This window comes from Sturnus vulgaris, chromosome 2 (assembly GCF_052056855.1).
Source record: "Sturnus vulgaris isolate bStuVul1 chromosome 2, bStuVul1.hap1, whole genome shotgun sequence".
In the NCBI taxonomy this organism is placed as follows: Eukaryota; Metazoa; Chordata; class Aves; order Passeriformes; family Sturnidae; genus Sturnus; species Sturnus vulgaris.
Genome location: NC_142244.1, coordinates 92,361,904 through 92,379,517, shown reverse-complemented (window position 1 = coordinate 92,379,517; position 17,614 = coordinate 92,361,904). Strand labels below are relative to the sequence as shown.

Genomic DNA, 17,614 nt, shown 5'->3' with positions numbered 1-17,614 from the left:
ATGAATAGCCTCTAGTCATGTGGATACCTCAAACTAAGGCACAATGCAAATTCTAGGTATCTCAGTATTTAAATCTAACCATGAAGAATATTTTTGCTGGCTGTAAGTTACTCTAATTAATGGTACCAATTCGGTGTTACATTTACATGGACAAATCCCTTCTTCAATTAGAGCAGCTAGCAGACAAGCTGAAGTGTTTTTTAGTTCAGAGCTCCCAAGCACCTGATTAAAATGAGTATTTGTAGCACCCAGCTCTCTACTATTCTAGCAGTTATTAGAGACAAGCACAATTTTTTTATCTTAGCACTTCTTTTAAAGTTTTTCCTGTTTTAATAAGTTAATCACTTTTTTTGCCAATGTATGGAATAATTACTGCTTCACCTGATGACACTGGCAGGATGAGCAAGTTAAACAACTCTCACAGAAAGCAGCCATATAAATGTTAACATTGGTGATGCTATAAAGAAACATTACCAGGAGAAATCAAATTTAAGTCAGCTTCCAGCTGCAGACAGATCTTTTATTTTCACCTTAGCCTGCTCTCAGTACCCTAAAAAGCATCTCAAGGCTCAACAGGTCTTTGGTTTCCCAGAGAGTCCCTGACAAGCATTTTGATTCCTTCTTCCTAGGAAGAGCAGGCTTTCAGAGCTGATGTATGGCTGGAAACAGCTGTACACCTCGTCTGGCTACTACACATGTGCTTTTGATGGCAGGTTAAGGAGATTTGTGACCTTGACTCCCGAATGCTGCATCTCATAAAGAGAGACAGCCCTACTGTGTTGCCGATGGGGGGAATTTTATTGATTTGTTTCTTCTTACACTCACCTACAAGCCTTGCTGTGCATAGCCTATCCCTCAAAGGTTCAGTGGGACGTAACAATGTGCTTATGCCCCCTGTTTCATCTGCAAGGAAGACTTTTTGCTTGAAATTCTGGGGCACATCCACATGCCTTCCAGCTTGGGGTCAATGTGCAGAGGCAGGCAGGAGCCTGAACAGATCCAGCAGAAGATTGCCTGCACCTACTCACACACATGTACCCATCAGATTCAGCAGCAGAGAGCAAAGGGAATGCAGATACTTTAAAACTATTAATATGGAAAATATCTACAGTGCCTTCTTCGCAGAACAGAGCAGTGAGCTACGAGTGACTGAGAGCCACTGATGGAAGCTCATCAATGATTATTTATTGTAAACTATGAAATTTACTATTTGGTAAAAACTTGAGACTAACCTCTTCAAAACTTGTTTACATTTTTAATGGCATTTGAATGCATATGAGCTTAGAAAAGAGAGCTACAGATAGCAGCTAACAGTGAGCAAAATAATTTTTAAGTGTAATTGCCAAAAAAACCCCCAGATAATTGCCTCTGCTTTTGCCAGTACCTTGACTGAGCCTTGAGAATTAATAGTATCTTTCAGAAGAATCATTCTGTTTTTACAAAAACCCATGGGATGAGAAGGGGAAAGAGCAAAAATAGCAAGCACACTGCTATTGCTAAGTGACTCCTAATGATTAATCATAAATATATGTGTACAATTTCCTTTGCATCCTGTTTGCTGAAAAAAAGCAAAAAAGAATAGATCAGCATACAGTCAGAATTTTTTACATGCTGTTTCTAAAGACAAAGGAAGGCAAGACCTACAGGAGATGTCATCTTTTTCCCACTAAATCAATATAGCTGGAAAACAAGTCTTCAGAACAGTCTCTTCTGAAAAGCAGATTTTTCAGGTTGCAGTAGTTCAAGGACAGCTGCATCTGATGCACATAGGAGAGAGATGAAGGTGCCTGGCACCCTCCTGCATTTTGAACTCTGCACCCAGGGAACATCCTGTATAATTTAGGTTTATGAGCTGATGAATCTACTCAAACAGGTGAAGAGAGGTCTGCATTCAACACCCTGACCTCACTGGAGGTCTAAACCAAGCACATTTTTGTACTGTGCAAGTTCAAGAAAAGGATGAGCTATCCAGACCACCTTTTACATGGCACAGATAGGCTGCAGCTCCCTAAAAAGTCAGTAAAGCTCCAGTTGCATCTCTAGCAGCAGATTAAAAGGCTGCCAGAGAGGTTATGGGCTTTGTTAAGTGATGCATGGAGTGAGACAAAGAGAAGCCAAATTTCCCATCCCCACCAATGTGCTGTGCTGTCAGGACAAATTAAACGTGATACATTATATGACAAACATATGTTCTGGTACACATTTTGGAGTTTCAGTACATTGTTCCATAGTGCCCTATTTATTAGTAATCTCACCCATTTTAAGTACAAATGACACTGACATTCCCAGGAAAGAGAAAAGGCAGAATTTTGGCACCAAGCCCTGCTGAGCTGCTTTGTAATGCCAACGTTTGGCAATGTCTCAGCTGCAGTTTGCAGGTACACAGTTCCCTGTCCTACCAAGCACATCTGGCTCCTGCTGTGATGGCTGGACCCAGTAGCTGAAATTAAAGGTTTTAAATGCAGAAGTTCTCATAGGGTGACCTGACGTTGCTGGCATCTTGAGTACATTTTGGCCCAGGATTAGAAGAACATTACTTGAACTGAGAAAGCAGGTTTCAGTGAACTGTTGCTTGAGGGCTGATATTATTTAACACATCTGGATTAATATGTATGTAAAACAAAATACAAAGGCACTAGAACAAAGAACTGGAGAGAGATACTATGGGAGGGCATTGAAAAGCCATGGATGGCAAGATATATTTAGCAGACATAAAAGAAACCTCTTGTCTTTCTTGTGGACTCCAGATACTCTATTTGCTAAGGACAGGCATCTAAGTGGCACTGGGAGAATATACGGAAAAAAACAGAGCTTTCAATTTTTAGAAAACTAATGAGCTTTTCCTCTTTGTTCCCACTTGCTCTTTGCCTTGTTGATATGTCATAATTCTGTATTTATAATGCCATAGCCTTTTGTCATGGAGAATGCAGTAAAAATGACAAATAAGCCTGCCTTGCAAAACACTGAAACATCACAATATGGGGTAGGAAGGAGCAAGGTTTAGTTTGAATAAGAACCAGCTTAAGCTGTTAGCAAACATAAGATAAGCTCTAGTTGCAGCTATGGGTTGTCCCCCTGCTCTAAAAGCATCATCTGACCATGTTCTATTCACCTTCTTGTACCTCCAACACTCTGCCCTCCACTGATTCACAAGTCCCTGATTCGCTATTTCCTCCAATCTGGATTTTATTTCTCAAGACCAACCCCTGTTTCATGCATTTCTCATCTCTAACTGGAAGAAGCTCAGGAGATTAAAACACCCAGACTTCTACTGGTGCAGTAAACACACCCCTTCCCCCTATCCAGCCCCAAAATGGTCTCGTTCCCATTTTGGATGTGCACAGTAATAACAGCAACACAACCATACAGAGCTAGTACTCACTTTTACATATATGCTTTAAAAAAAGGCTTTATCTTCCCCAAATAGATCTATTTTTCCTCATTGCTAGGTTTTTGGGTTTTTTTAACAAAATAAACTAAATGTAAATATGTCAATAATCTCTGCACATCTCTTACTCTACTAAGTCTGTTATTCTTCCAACTGCAGTCATATGAATATAACAAATATACTGCTAATGCTATTATAAATCCATCTCAGAAATCAATTCCGAACTAATACTCCAAAGAGATACCAAACACGTATACCAGACCTGCAAGTTTACATATTCCTAGAAGTGATATATTTCTGACATCCCATGTCAAATAACCTCTGTAAATTACAATCATACATTTTGCCACAATTAAGATCCTTAAATGTATCAAAAGAGTAAACCCCCAGATCTGAATAACCATTCTTCTGAAATCACTAATTGACAAAAATCGCAGTTGACAAAAACATAGTAACAACCTTTCAAATTACACAGCACTCCAACCAAACTGATGCACATCCACTACCAAGGAAAAATAATCTAAAAATACAATGAGACAGGCATTAGGAGTTAGGAAGTACTTCCTCTCCACTGAGGCTTTTGTTAGCAGATACACAAGGTTCCTTTGCTGAGCTTGAATGGATTGCTTTCATGCTGAGCACACTTAGAAAATAATCTTAGCATTTTTATTTTTTTTCTTTTTTTTGGGGGGGGGGGTTGTCTGCACTTACTCAAGTTACAAACAGATCTTTAATCTTTCTGCACCAAACAGAGGTTATTTGCAAATTCATTGTTAATTTTTTTTCAAAAGGTTCACAGCATCAGGAAGATAACGCCAGACATTAAATGGCTTTCTGATTTTTGGTCACCCTTGCTGAGTAAGGTCAGGCTAAGTGGCCCTGCTGCATTCTTTTGTTTAAAGCCCTTTCTGCAACAAAGAGCCCCCCATGAGGAAACCCGGAGCCCAGCGGCCACCCCAGCTCCACAACACCAGCCTGGCGCAGGGACTGTGCCAAGACCCAAGAGCCAGCACAACCCACAGAACCTGGGTGACCCAGAACTAGCTTCAAAGCAGACGGAGCAAAGTTGTCAGGCTCCAAATGTTTATTTACTCATGAATGCTGGAGGTCAGAAGGGATACCGAAGCAAAGGCCGGCTAATATATTTGCCCTTCCCAGAGTCAGGGAAAGCTTCACACCATCGGCAGAACAGGCAAGGTCACCGTATGGCTCCTGTTATCCCTCCTTCAGGGGTGTTTCTGTCGTGCCTCGGGGCTGCTTCTCGATGGATGTGTTTTGCAGTGACTTTCCAGAGCTGTGGTTGCATTTTGTTTGTTAAAACCGAAGCAAGCGGGCAGCAGAGAAGGGCCCGGTGCCCTGGCAGTACCATTCATTTGCACTCACCTCAGGTTCTCTTCCTGTGACCCGGGCAGGACACTGTCAGGACGATCCCGTCTCCTCCTGTACAGACCTGAATGTGACAACTCTTTCAGCTGCAAGGCCGTCATATTCCCTACCTGGAGGAGGGCTGGTTTGTTGTTTTTTTTTAAAGGTGAGGGGGGTGTTTTGGCTTTGGGTTGGGTTTCTTTCCCCCGCCTCTCCCAGCTGCGGGTGCCGAGTAGCGCGCCTGCCAAGATGCCTGGAGAGCAGCGGCTGGGCGGTGTGTCGGCACACCTGCGCCCGCCGGAGCCACCAACCTCTGCAGGCAGGCAGGCAGGCAGGGCAAGCACCCGCAGAGCTGCTTCCTGTTTCTCCTAGGTACACACCCTCCCAAAGGGCAACACATTTCCTTTATCACTTGATCACACCTAAGGGATGTGTGCGACAAGCTCACCCCCTTCCCTCCAGCTTTCCTGCAACTCTCACCGCCCCGACGGGCGCGACCCTGCCCTGTGCTGGGCAAACAGGCGGCTGTCCCAGAGCCTCCGCAAAAAGCTACACATCTCCAGGACTGCAATGAGCTGTTTACTCCTTCCTGTTCTAATTTATGACAAAAGGAAAGTCATTAGAGCTATGAAAATTCAGAGTTACTCAAGCACTTTGGCAAGCTCTGACAGGGAGGTTAATGCAGCAAAACGTGCCGCAAAGTAACTTCAGTAACTAGCGTTTTAATGCTCTTTTGGAAATGCAACAGCACTGTGCATTTTTCTTTTTCTACTTGAAAACCAGAAGAAAACCACAATGTAATTTTCTTCCTACTCGCAGCTATCAAAACACAACTACTATACCAGTTTGTCACATTTTGTAGTGATGGAGTGTCCTGTGTAATTGTAAAACAGGAATGGAAGTGCTTCAAGTTTCCTGCAAGGCAGGAAGGCGGTTAGCAGGGAATTTTCCAAGCTCTGCGTCTCATTTCACTTAGTAAATTTTTAGTTGTAAATAAAATCTTTCATTTCAGGAGGCTTCAAAAAAGCTTACAGCTTCTTGAAAAACGAACTTCTATTACTTTGAATACTATTTCTTTGACACTATTCTTGACACATATAAACAAAAACTTAATTCAGAGATTTTACTTCTACGTGATGAATGGGGAAGGTGTGCTTTTTTAAATGAAATCGCATTTAATAAAAGCCAAGAAACCTAACAATTTGCAAGGACTGTTTTGACTATAATAGGAAATAAGTTTTATGTAGTATGAATTACAGAGTTCATTATTAAAGTGTTTCTTTTGTAGCAGAATATATATGAGTATTTTTAAATTTCTCTAAAGGAAAAAAGTGAAACATAGGTAATACTGGGGATATCATATGACACCAGTTTTATTGAGATTCCCAGACTGAACACAAACTTGGTAATTTTATATAATACTATCAATATACTTTGGTCTGGAATGTCATCAGCTCATAATATTAAACACCACACAACGGAAAAATAACAAAATTGTTTTGGAAAAGGAATCACATAACATACCAAATAGATAACGGTTGCGAAAATTCAAATGATTTCTATGATGTTAGAGGGTTGTGCACACTGAACTGTCAAGAGCTATACACATCTGAGCTCCTGTACTCAGAAAATTAAAGCAAGAACGATCACAATATTTGCCTAAACATGCTGCATTCCAGTTTCAAATTAAGTATTTAAAGTTGTTTCTCAGTACACAGTAGGATAAGCCTAAACATAATTAAATGCCAATTCCCTGCAGTCAGTCAATCAGCAATCCAATGAAAAGTTAATGCTGTTATGAGTGGAGCTTCAGGATGGCAGATGACAGATGTTCATGGCACAGCAGCGTTTATACATTACCAACAGTTCATACTCTGCTTTAAATATCTGTGTACAAATGATTTATTTTTGTCCAAATGACCAATTTTAGATAATAATCTAAAAAGTGACGACTATTCTTTTCTGTGAAAAAGCTCTTTGTAAACTATTGAAATGGAACTATTACCTATAAATTTGTTTATAGATTTTTATTCACTACAGTAGCCATCTGTTGAGCATATACTGAATACTTTTGTATTAAACATGACACAAGCCAATAAAAAAGGACAACTCTTCACCCACTTTGCTCATGCATGTTGCATTAGTCTGAAACACATCACTTCATTAAACTTTTATTTATTTGCATGAGCAGCTACTGTGCTTAGGCAACAACTTTTACTCAAATGTCCTTGGAAACCAGAGCTGCACCAGGACAAAGCATGCAAATTAAAGAATACAGCAAGTCCAGACACAAAAATGAGTTGCTATACAGACCAAATCCACCTAAATATAAAGGAGGGAAAGATGGTTAGGATTTTAAAGTAAGACCAGGGACTCAACTCTATTTCACAGGCCTCTTCAGCGAACTCCAACAGGTATCGATGTTGATATAGAAAACACTTTCTTGGAGGGCTTCAGAACAAGCTAAAAGCTTTCTAAAAGAAGTAATGCAAACTGGACTTGTTTTCTGCCCTGTGGGATTGCCCATGAATCCTCACATGAGATGAAGTTTCAAATCTGAATTTAGCCAAACAGACAAACTTTAAGTTCCGAGTATCAAATACAAGTTATAAGGGTTTTTGTTTGCAGATATGCTGCAGAACACAAATCTTATTTCTTGACTAACTCACTTAAATGCTTCCACAAAGCAACTTGGATAGACCTGGCTCTCTAAAAAGAGCTTCCCCAGTGAGTGCCTCCTTTTCCCCACACCCCTTTTTACCTTCTAGCCCCTATCTGCTGTTTATAATTCCTTTTTTGAGAGATTACATTCTTCTCTTGTGGGATGGGGCCACTTGGACCTTTCACATTCCATCAGAATTTTTGAGGACCAGCCAAGTTACCAAAGCTTTTCTCATTTCCAGTAATGCACAGCCGTCTTGTATATCCTGTACTTTGAAGGTTTAGTCTTCATTTTCCAATGTGTGACTCCTCCCTCATGTAACTGACCATCCTCCTGCCCCCAGAGAAAGCCAACATTGCTACTGTGATGTGATGAATGACCATGGTGGTACCTGTCTTTCACTAGAAGAAAATATTCCCCCATGTCTAACCAGCACCAGGTGGAACTGAGACAGAAAGTATGCCATCCCTCCTTCATCACAAGCAGTAAATAACTTTTTATTATGTGGGACAAGGCTCATGGCTGAGTTTTCACTGTAGTCCTACAGAGCATTTATCTTGATATTCCAGGCCTCCAGTACTCTCCCTTAAATTTCGGTGAAAGTACTGCTGTTCTGGTGACTCTAGGTATTCAGCAGAATTTTCTAGTTTAAAAATATTTTAAGATAGACAGGTTATGCCTGGCTACTTTATACTACATTGAAAGGGATGTGAACAGAATTCATTAAGCTAGAAAACATGTAATTTAATTTAAGTATAACAAAAAATGTCAAGTGCTTGAAATTCAGGACATTTATTCATGAGCCTCTATTTACAGAGAATATATACTAACTATAGAAACCAGGAAAAAAAAAGTTTTAGGTCTCTTATTCCACACAGAAAAGTCGACATGTGTCATCTTTTATTCCCTCTAGTGGCATGTTCTTGTTTGTTGGTTTTTTCAGACTTTGAAAAAAATTACCAATTTCAATTAAATTTAGTTGAAGATTTTCAAATCGATAGAAAAAAACGGTTTTCATGGCAGCACAGTCAGTCAAAACAATAATCAGAAGAGTTTTCTAAGAACACTATAGGAATGCCTACAGTGTGCTCATAGTTGCAAGGTGGCTGCATGTTCAAAGGGGAGCACATTCCTCCATCTCCTCATCACTCACCCAGCTTATCACTGGAATCAGTTTCCAGAGGAATGTGTACAAGAGTGAACATTTTCTACTATTTCTTGCAAATTTTGGAAGAAAGTACTTTAAAGTGAAGGAAAAGGCTTACACATTAGTGAAGGACTCACTGCAGAAAATGAAGGAAGGTGGCAATAACCCTTCTGGCAGTTTTGCAAGAATCCTTGAAGCACCCAAATGATGTGCCAATAGCAACAAAGCTTCACAACCTCTCTGGAGCTGCAGAATGAGTCCCCACAGATAGGTCTGGGTGTCCAGCAACAGTGTACCACACTGTGGGTTTCTGATGGGACAGACAGTGATAAAATGAAATGCACAGAGAGGATACCAAGCACAAATGCTAAGGATGCACACCTTGAAACTAAAATTTCAAAGCTTCATGGGAGCCTAAACTGTTGATTCAAGGAGTTAAATAATTAATTACATGTTTCCTTCCTTGTCTAATGTCACTCCAACATCTGTTTTGATGTTTCTTCCTATGTTCATGCAAATTCAATCTGTGGATTAGGCTAAGTACTGAAGCACTTGATCTATGTATGTCATACTACAAAGTAGAGTTTTTGATTTTTGTCCATGCTCCAGATGACCAAGTGGGATTGTTGCAATTTAACAGTAGTTACTAGTTTTGGTTAAACCTCATCTGCTAATGCCTGTCCCTGCTTTACAATGTAAAGGAAAAACCTACATGATGGTTGCATCCTGGTCTAGTGCAAGGCGTACTGGCCCATTGCAGAGGAAGCAGGGGGTTCAAATTACATGCTCTTTAGGGTCCCTTCCTACCCAAACCATTCTATGATTCTATGGTGTGATCAACACTCTTCAGAGCAGTGATGCACTCAACCCACTGAAGTCCTCTGGGATTGGATGGGGCAAAGGGAAGGCAGGGTTATTGTGGTGAAAACAGGGGTCCTTTCTCATGCTGGCAGTACCAAAGGCATCTCCACCTCCATTGACTGGTGGCCCACAAGGTTTCGGTGAAGCATGGCAGAGATCCCTGCTCTCATTCCACATACTCTATTCCAATAATAATAATTAAAGTAAAAGCAAAAATGGGGAAATCTCCTGTCTGCTTGAACGTGGAGCAAGGTATTTTGCTTTCCTTATCCAAGCTCCCTGCACATGCTGCTCCATGAATTCTTAAATTCAGCAGAGAAAAAACCCTTCAAAAAGCACACTTTTCTTCAGAAAGCAGAAACTTACTTTGGCTGAGCTTTACAATACCTCCCTCTACTGGGAAAATACTTCCTTGTTTCTCGTGCCAGTATTTCCTCCTACAGCCAGAGGGAGGTATGGATTAACTAACCCACACATACTTAAGTCATTCAGACCGGGGCCAAGCTGAGAGCAGAGATGAACGAGAGACCAGTGGGTGAAGATGCAGGTTGGCATTATAGCCAGAAATGTCTGTTGTTAATCGGCAGATGATCCATGCATGAGTAGGTGTACAAAGAAGAAAGCGTGACACAGAATCAGTTTTGTCTTGCCATTTGTACATAAGCCTCTTAAAAAACAGGAGTGACAAACAAGCTGGCAAACAGTACTAGATGGGTACAATTACTCATATGGACCCTGTATATGATGGGGTAACATCTTAAAAAAGAAAGGGGGAAAAAAAACCACACCAAAAATGAGGAGGGAGAATTCCCTAAGATCCTAAGCTGAAAAGTCTTATCCTTAAAAAAAGTTTACTTCTACTTGCACTCTGCTACTGTAGGTATGTCCAGAAGGTTTACTTTATTATGATGGGATAAATTGCCTCTAGAAATGAAGGCAAAATGCCCCAGGTGCCAGCTGGCTTATTGGGTGGTTAGAAGTTCCCCAGAGAGCTGCTGCCCCAGATACCCCAAGGAATTACCTGCTCTGGCAGTCGGGTTTGTGTCCCAAAAGTCAGCAAGCCCTTCCAGGGGTGCAGAAAAGCTGACTGAGGCATATCAGATGGGCAATTGCTGAGCCCTGGTTTGGGTGGAGAGCTAGTTGAGACATCTCAAAACAGGTCCCAAACTGACTTTTCCCTTTCAGCAAAGGAATGGAACTATTAGGAAATCTTAATTTTTCTCCAAACTTCATTCATCAGGGTTAAATAAATGAAAACAAAACTACAGTAGCCTATCAACTGCTTTCTCTATTGACTACCAGCAATTACTCTCCTGGACTTCTTTGCTTTTCATATTACAAATACTTTTCAAATGACTAACACTCCATTACAAGTAGAGAAAGAAAAGCTTATCACCGAAGTTTTGTCTCCTTTCATTGAAATGAAATGCCAAGGAGAGAAGACAGTACAGTCCCCTCGAGAAGGCTGGAACAGGTGCTGGTAACACTGACAACATGCATGTGGCTTGAAGGCACCACCACCTCCTGGCACACAAATACAACCATGGAAGCAGTGGGGGACACTACATCTCCAAGGGCTGGTGTTTTAAAAGGACAGTCCAATTCTGAGCTATCAAGATGGCACCAGAGCCTTTGAATGCTTCTGGCTGTATGGTGAGGGATGGTCAATTTGGAAGCCCAGAAGAAACAGTGATCCTGACTCTACACCTGCAAACACTCTTACCACCTCACACAGCCTCTACTGCCCAAAAAAACAAGGCAGGGAAAACACATTACAGAGGAAAGGGAAGGAGGAGGCAGTAAGGGCACAGAGAAAACACTTGAGACAGCACAGGTCAGACATAATGAAAAGTAGTTCTATACTCTGACCAGCATTTCCAAGAAAGGTAGAAAATGGTGTGTCCCTACAGATTATCATCTCTAAATGCTCAGAAACCTGTAGTATGATGGTTTATTATATATAAGAGCTAATATATTCTCTAAAGCAAAATACAGAAAGTAGATCAGGTGTCTAAAAAGAATGAAGCTGAATACATGCAAAAACACTTAAAAATCAAAGGCAAGGTGCAATTTTTAGCGACTCAAAAAATCTTAATTTTTAAGTATTTACACTTTGGTTTCAAAATTATTAAAACTTGTCATTCATATCCAAGCAGAAAAATCCATACTAGGAAAAATACAAACAGACAAAAAAAAGACCAACACAGTGCAAAAGAAATGAAAGTAATTTAACCTGGACATTCAGGATGATGTAAAATGTAAAAGCCATTCCCCCCCCTTCCCTTAATGCTGTAAAAATTACTTTGGGATTCAGCATAACACATAGAAATATGATCTCATATGGATTTTTCATAATATTTTAAAGCACATGAAAAACATACCTAAGATTCTTAAATCAGAGCAAAAGCCTTAAACCAAAAATGCATAGCTGCCCTATCATAAAAGTTTTGCTTTGCTGGCAAAGTTACTGACTTCTGAACACAACCACACCAGAAGTGACACAATTTCTGTAACAGGTGGGACACATCTTTTCCTCCCACTGGAATTACAGTTTTGGGTTCAATTACTCTGTCGCAGTGTCCTCTTCCTCAGCCAGTAGAAAACCTGTCAGCAATGGTGTATCTTCAAACTGACCACAAATCCTCTGTTCTGGGTGGGGACAAAATAGTGTCCCTAAAAACTCTCCCAGTGAGCAAAGGACAAAAAACTACTGGATATACCAGAATACCACTGTGCATTTCCAGAATAAAGGACTTTGCTAAAATCTCTGTTACCATGCTGCTTGCTGTTACTAGTAAGAAAATCCAGCAAGTATAACTATTATTCATCCTCTGCCTATCTTTATTTATCACCATTCCCATGCATGGCTCCCACTCCCAAGAATTTCCCTGTGAATGACTAAAAGCCCATGCAATTCGTAGCCAGGCTGTCGGCTCAGAAGGCAGCACAATGTGCAGTCCAGCAGATGCCTCAGCCAGACCCTCAGCCCCAGTGGCCAGGTGGACACTTACTGTCAGTCTGTAGCCTCGCTGGCAGCACGTTCACAATGAGCAGCCTTTCCCATATAAAGCTTCACATCAAATGCCCACTGTTTGTATGCTTTCTCTGTGGTTATTACTGGTAGTTGTGATAAAAAAAAAAATAAAAAGAGGAAGTGACCCAGTAAACCACTTCCTTCTTTGACCCTGTAAAAACCTGATGCTGTAAAGAAGAGGATAAAGAAGAGGATAAAGAAGAGGATCAAAATTCACAGTTCAGCTCCACACATTATGTCATGTCAATTCTCCATCTCAAAACCACCAACGACAGAGAAGGAAGCAAAGCTTCCACCTCATAGGAAAGGCTACAGCTTTCATTATACCATTGGTACATGGTGCAGAAGTACAAAACCGTAAGAACAGCAGGACAGCATTCCAGGTCCTTTTATGGGAAGAGCAACCCCTGGAATCAAGGATGAGCAGCAAAGAGTCATACAGGGCCACTTCAACCTATCACAAGCATCTCTGTCAGTGCCATTCCGAGTGGTAAGACCACATCTACCCACTTTCCCACCAGCTGAGAAAGAGGAATACTCTCTGATTTTCTTCTCTGAGATGAAGGCAGACAGTGTCACACACTGCAAGGCTACTGCTACCTCTGACAACCTCAGCACAGGACAAGGACTAACTGGGGTCAAAAAATCACCACCACCTCACAGAGCAGGTTAGGGTGGTCCACCTGCCCATACAAACAAGAGTTATGTGTCTCTTGTAGGGACAGAGACTCAAACTCAGTTTTCCTAAAGCAATCTTAATCCCTGGTACACTTCAAAGGCCTCAGCCAATCCTTTGCAGGTTAAAGCAGGAGTACCCTGAAAATCAATAATGTTTCCCCACTAGATGCTAGATACATCCGTAACAAGCGGAGCCTGAAACCTTGCTCATCACCAGCGACAAAGAAATGAGGCCACAATCTGATCTTTGCAGGGGACATACAGGAGGCGCTGCAGGCAGAACTTGTCCCCATCTCTGTTTGTAGGGAAATAGAGCTTCCCTGACTGCCAGCGTGCCCTCCCAAACGGTCAGACGGGAAAGTTTCCTTACCACCTGCTTTCACCATATACACAAAATAATGCCATGCCATACCAACAGAACCTCATTTTGCTTTTCCTTTATCATGTTTCTACATCCTGTTTCTTGCTCCTATTTCTGTCTGCAGACCACTTAACATTATCGCTAACCCTTTTCTGTGGACAAATTAACAATGTAAGTTATCTTTCCAAGCTGCTGTTTCCCATACTGTCACATAGTGCTTCCTCATTTGAATTTCTTATCTCTTCCTGCAAAGACCCCTAAAGTACAAAAGCGGCAGTAAAGTTTCATTAAACTTATCACTGGACAGATACCCTCCCAGGCAAAAGAATGCACGACAGCTTTGTCTCTCAAAATAATGTGGCAAACGTCAAGGTAACAGCATTTTGTTCTTGAAAATGAAGAAAATCAAACACACCAGTTATACAGAATGAGAGGCCTTGGTTGCTACTTCAATTCATGTTATTTAATACATTGCTCATATGCCACCAGTTCCGCTTCTACAAAAAGGCAAGGACAATTTGTTGATTCATGATAACTGTAAAAGCTGCAACACTTTATGGTTAATGTGAACAAGCATCCGTTAAAAGGGAACTAGGAAAACAAGTATTAACTCTTCAATTAAAGTTTTAAAGCATGTTTGAGCAATTCATTAACCAGTTGGCCTGGCTAAACTGTGTTTTTCAGTTTTGCTCACATCACAATAGTTGGCTCTCTTTTATCACCAACTTGACTTCCAAAAGAGCCATGCTAAAAGAAAACTTGTGAACAAAACTATGGTAAATGAGAGCAGAACAAGACCAGCCCCAGAGGGACTATGCTCATAGGCACTGTGCTGCAGTCTGTGGTTGCCCAGATCAGGCCTGATGGGAAGCACAGGGCAGAGTCACACAAACAGCTCTAGACAAAGTCACACGGTTCAGCCAAGCTCATCAGCTGCTCCTGGCACCAGGGCTTCCTGCAAAAGGGGTCAGCAGATGTGGCTCCGCAGTCATCATGGAGCTCCTGAGGTAACAGAGAGGGGGCTGGACCTGCACCAGGCATAGAATTAGACCAAAAAGTTAGTCTACAAGCGAAAATTAACTAGGGAAGAGAACCACTGGTTCATAGCCACATTTCCACACATGCAGAGTATTTTGCTTTGCTTCTCTAGCAGCCCAACATGAACTAGAACTGCAGAACACAGGTAGAACCAAATCCCCAGAACTGCTCCAGGATGCTCATTACCGCAGCTTCTGGACAAGTCAGTGTCCTTTCTGCTACAGGCAACAAGAGCCACCCTCTGCAAGGAGACCTTTGAGATGCCTGCATAGCCAGGAGCTGGTGGAGAAGCCAGACAGTCACACCCTGCAGCTGTCTGCCTCATCACCCCTGAAATCACCGTATCCGGGGCAAAACAAGCAGAAGGAAATATGTACTCATGCCTCAGCTGTTCCAGTTTGCCGAGGGTGTACACAAGAGATGGCTGAACTGACCTAGGAGCTCACCACCAAGTTCCTCTTCTCCTTCCGACGCTGTTCCTTCCCCCTCCCCACACACTCCTTCCTCCCTCACCTTCACCCCAGCTGCAAGGAGCTTTAGCCCATGTCTTCCTCTCTCAAGAGCTCTCTCCCAACCACCAAAATGGGAGAAGGCTGGATTTGGGGGGTGGGTTAGCGAATGCAGCTGTTGTAGGGCAAAGGACCAGCGGCTGCCATACACAGCACAAGGGAGGAAGATGCAAAAAGTACCCCTCCAGTTCAGCAGAAGTGAGATATATCCCTCATCATGTTCCCGGAGGCGCCGGCTGCAGCCGCCCCCGCCCCAGGGGCCGTGCCCGGCTCCCGCGCTGTGGGGCGGCCCAGCCTGGCCCGGCCCGGCCGCGCTCGCACCGGCGGACGGAGCCCGAGAGCCGCGGCCTGGCCCCGCAGCCGCCTCTCCGCACGTCCCCGGCCCGCGAAGGAGCCCTGCCCGCAGCTCCCTCCCCGCCCAACTCACATCGCCAGGCTGGAAAGGCTGCTCAAAAATCGGGGGAAAAGCCCCAAACGGCCCTGGGGTTCCCCTCGCCGTCCTTCCTGTCAATGTCACCACAGCTGCCGTTCAAAGCAGAGCCCAGGCCACCAAATGCTAACAGCAAATCTACAAAAATCAGAGCTGGACCTCCAAGCCAGACTAACTCAAGTTCAGGTAAAAAGTCACGATTGCAGCCGTTCAAATAAGAAATTTTTGACTACGATGGTGGTGAAATACTGGAACGGGTTGCCCACAGAGCTGGTAGCTGCCCTGACCCTGTGTCAGACTGGATGGAGCTCTGGGCAACCTGATGGAATTCAAGATATCCCTGCTCACTGCAAGGACATTGGACTAAATGGCTTCTAAAAGTCCCTTCCAACCTAAATTCTATGGTTCTATGAAACAGCACCAATTAAAATAGTCTGCTCTCAACTGATGAGAGGACAGACATTTGTATTCTATTGAACTCACTGCAATATTTAAACACTTTTTCAAAAGGGTTACTGCTATACCTGAGCCAGGCCTGGAGCAATGCCCTAGGAAGAACCACACTGCTCATTTGAGGGCTTCTTGCAAGGAAGTGATGGGAAGCACCAGATTCACTGCTAGACCCATGCTCCTCACCAAGCGTCCTCTCCTGGGGCCAGCGGCAGTGGCAGAGCTGACTGAAGCAGGAGCAGATCGAAGGGACCCAAGTACTGGCTGTGAGCAGAGGGCACACCTGGCGCTGCAGGACTGGAGTTGCAGCAGCTGATCAGTTTGATGTTGGGAGCTGTCAAAAGCTTCCCCCTCCTCTAAAATGCTTTTGAATAACAAGAGAAACGCTTGACCCTTCCACAAGAGTACTGCTGTTAAGAAGTAAGACAACAACCTTGCCATTCTGCCCAGCCTCCTTCTCCGCAGCGCCCATGACAGGGGAAGACAAACAGAATGGCTACATAATGCCCAGCACAACCGGATGGTTCCTTGCAGCTGCATCCTGATGTGCAGGGAGATGCACACACCTTGTTGCATGGACAGCACAGCCATGGGCCAAACTGACAGAGTCAAAGCTATGTCAGGGCATGAGTCCCATTTCAGGATCTCTGACTTCAACTACCGACGTCACTGTACCTGTCTCCTTTATGACACAAGAGCATTGGAGGAAGAACTGCTGCTTTAGAGAAAAATTCCTGGGAAGGGCTATCATATCCCTTCTATGCCACTTACAGAGACTACAGATGCACTAAAATACCATCAAAATAGGTTTGCCATCCATGGATACAACCCTGTTCCTTGGTTTCAGTAAAGAAGCATGCACCAGCCAGTACATTTCAAATCTTCTTCAAGTGCTTTGTTGCTTTAACAAGGCCTCTCTGTTATCCTCCTCTGGCAGGACAACGACTCTCAAGCTTTACCAGTAATAGAGTATTTTCAAAATAATCTAGGTCGACCCTTCTGTATATTTAATGCACAACATTTCCAAAATAAGATCTGTTTTTCTCTGCAGGCACATCATAAAACATAAAGCATTTTAATAATCTTCCAAATGGCAGAGGCCATGATCATTTGAATTCTCTTTCGTGAGCACCACTCTTTTCATTTCTCTCCATGCAATTTCAACTTCTTGATTGTGGCACCTCTTTTCAGACTGCCAAAGTCATTTCTAATTCATCTCCTGTATCCCCAAAGGCTCCTCCAAGTCAAGGATGTTCACAAACCTCGTAAGCCAACTTTTAGCTGCAGCATCCAAATCACTGATCAAGTTATTAAATGCAAGTGGTAAAGGAGAGAATTCCTGCAAGCTGTGATCAGGCAGCTTCTGTTTAGGGGGGTTCTGTTGGTGGCTTTGTGTCAAATCATCATTCCTGTCCAGATGCTTTTTTTCACACAGCTGCACACCTCCCTTCCAAAACCGAGCACTAAGTCCAAGCTAATATGCCTTGCAAGGGGATGATGAAGGAACAGCAGGAGATATCAGCAGCACTTATGTGAATGGTTCACAACAAGAAGAATGTTAAGAGTGGACGAGTGGATACACAGAAGAGAATGTGCAAGGCTTGTGCTCCAACAAAGTCAATCACTGTTACTCAAGTTCTAAAGCCTCTTTCTCTTGTTTGCTTATGAAATTTTGTGCGAGACAGCATCAG

The 17,614-nt window shown here is 42.7% G+C and overlaps 1 protein-coding gene across 8 annotated transcripts in view; it reads right to left on the bottom strand.

Annotated features, from left to right (window-relative positions):
- The window catches only part of LIMS1 (LIM zinc finger domain containing 1), a 67,543-nt gene that overhangs the window by 27,651 nt on the left and 22,278 nt on the right, over positions 1–17,614 (bottom strand). For 2 of the 8 annotated variants that reach the window (XM_088160112.1, XM_014885120.2), the window contains exon 1: positions 12,435–12,529. The exons of 4 other annotated variants lie outside the window; for them this stretch is intronic. Coding sequence is in view for 2 of the 4 variants with exons in the window: in XM_088160109.1 (XP_088016235.1) it covers positions 4,772–4,875 (104 nt within the window). In the remaining 2 variants the exon portion in view is untranslated. Of the gene's footprint in view, positions 1–4,771; positions 4,891–12,434; positions 12,530–17,614 lie in introns of those variants that run through there. 2 more of the 8 variants (XM_088160109.1, XM_014885117.2) reach the window with 1 other exon arrangement.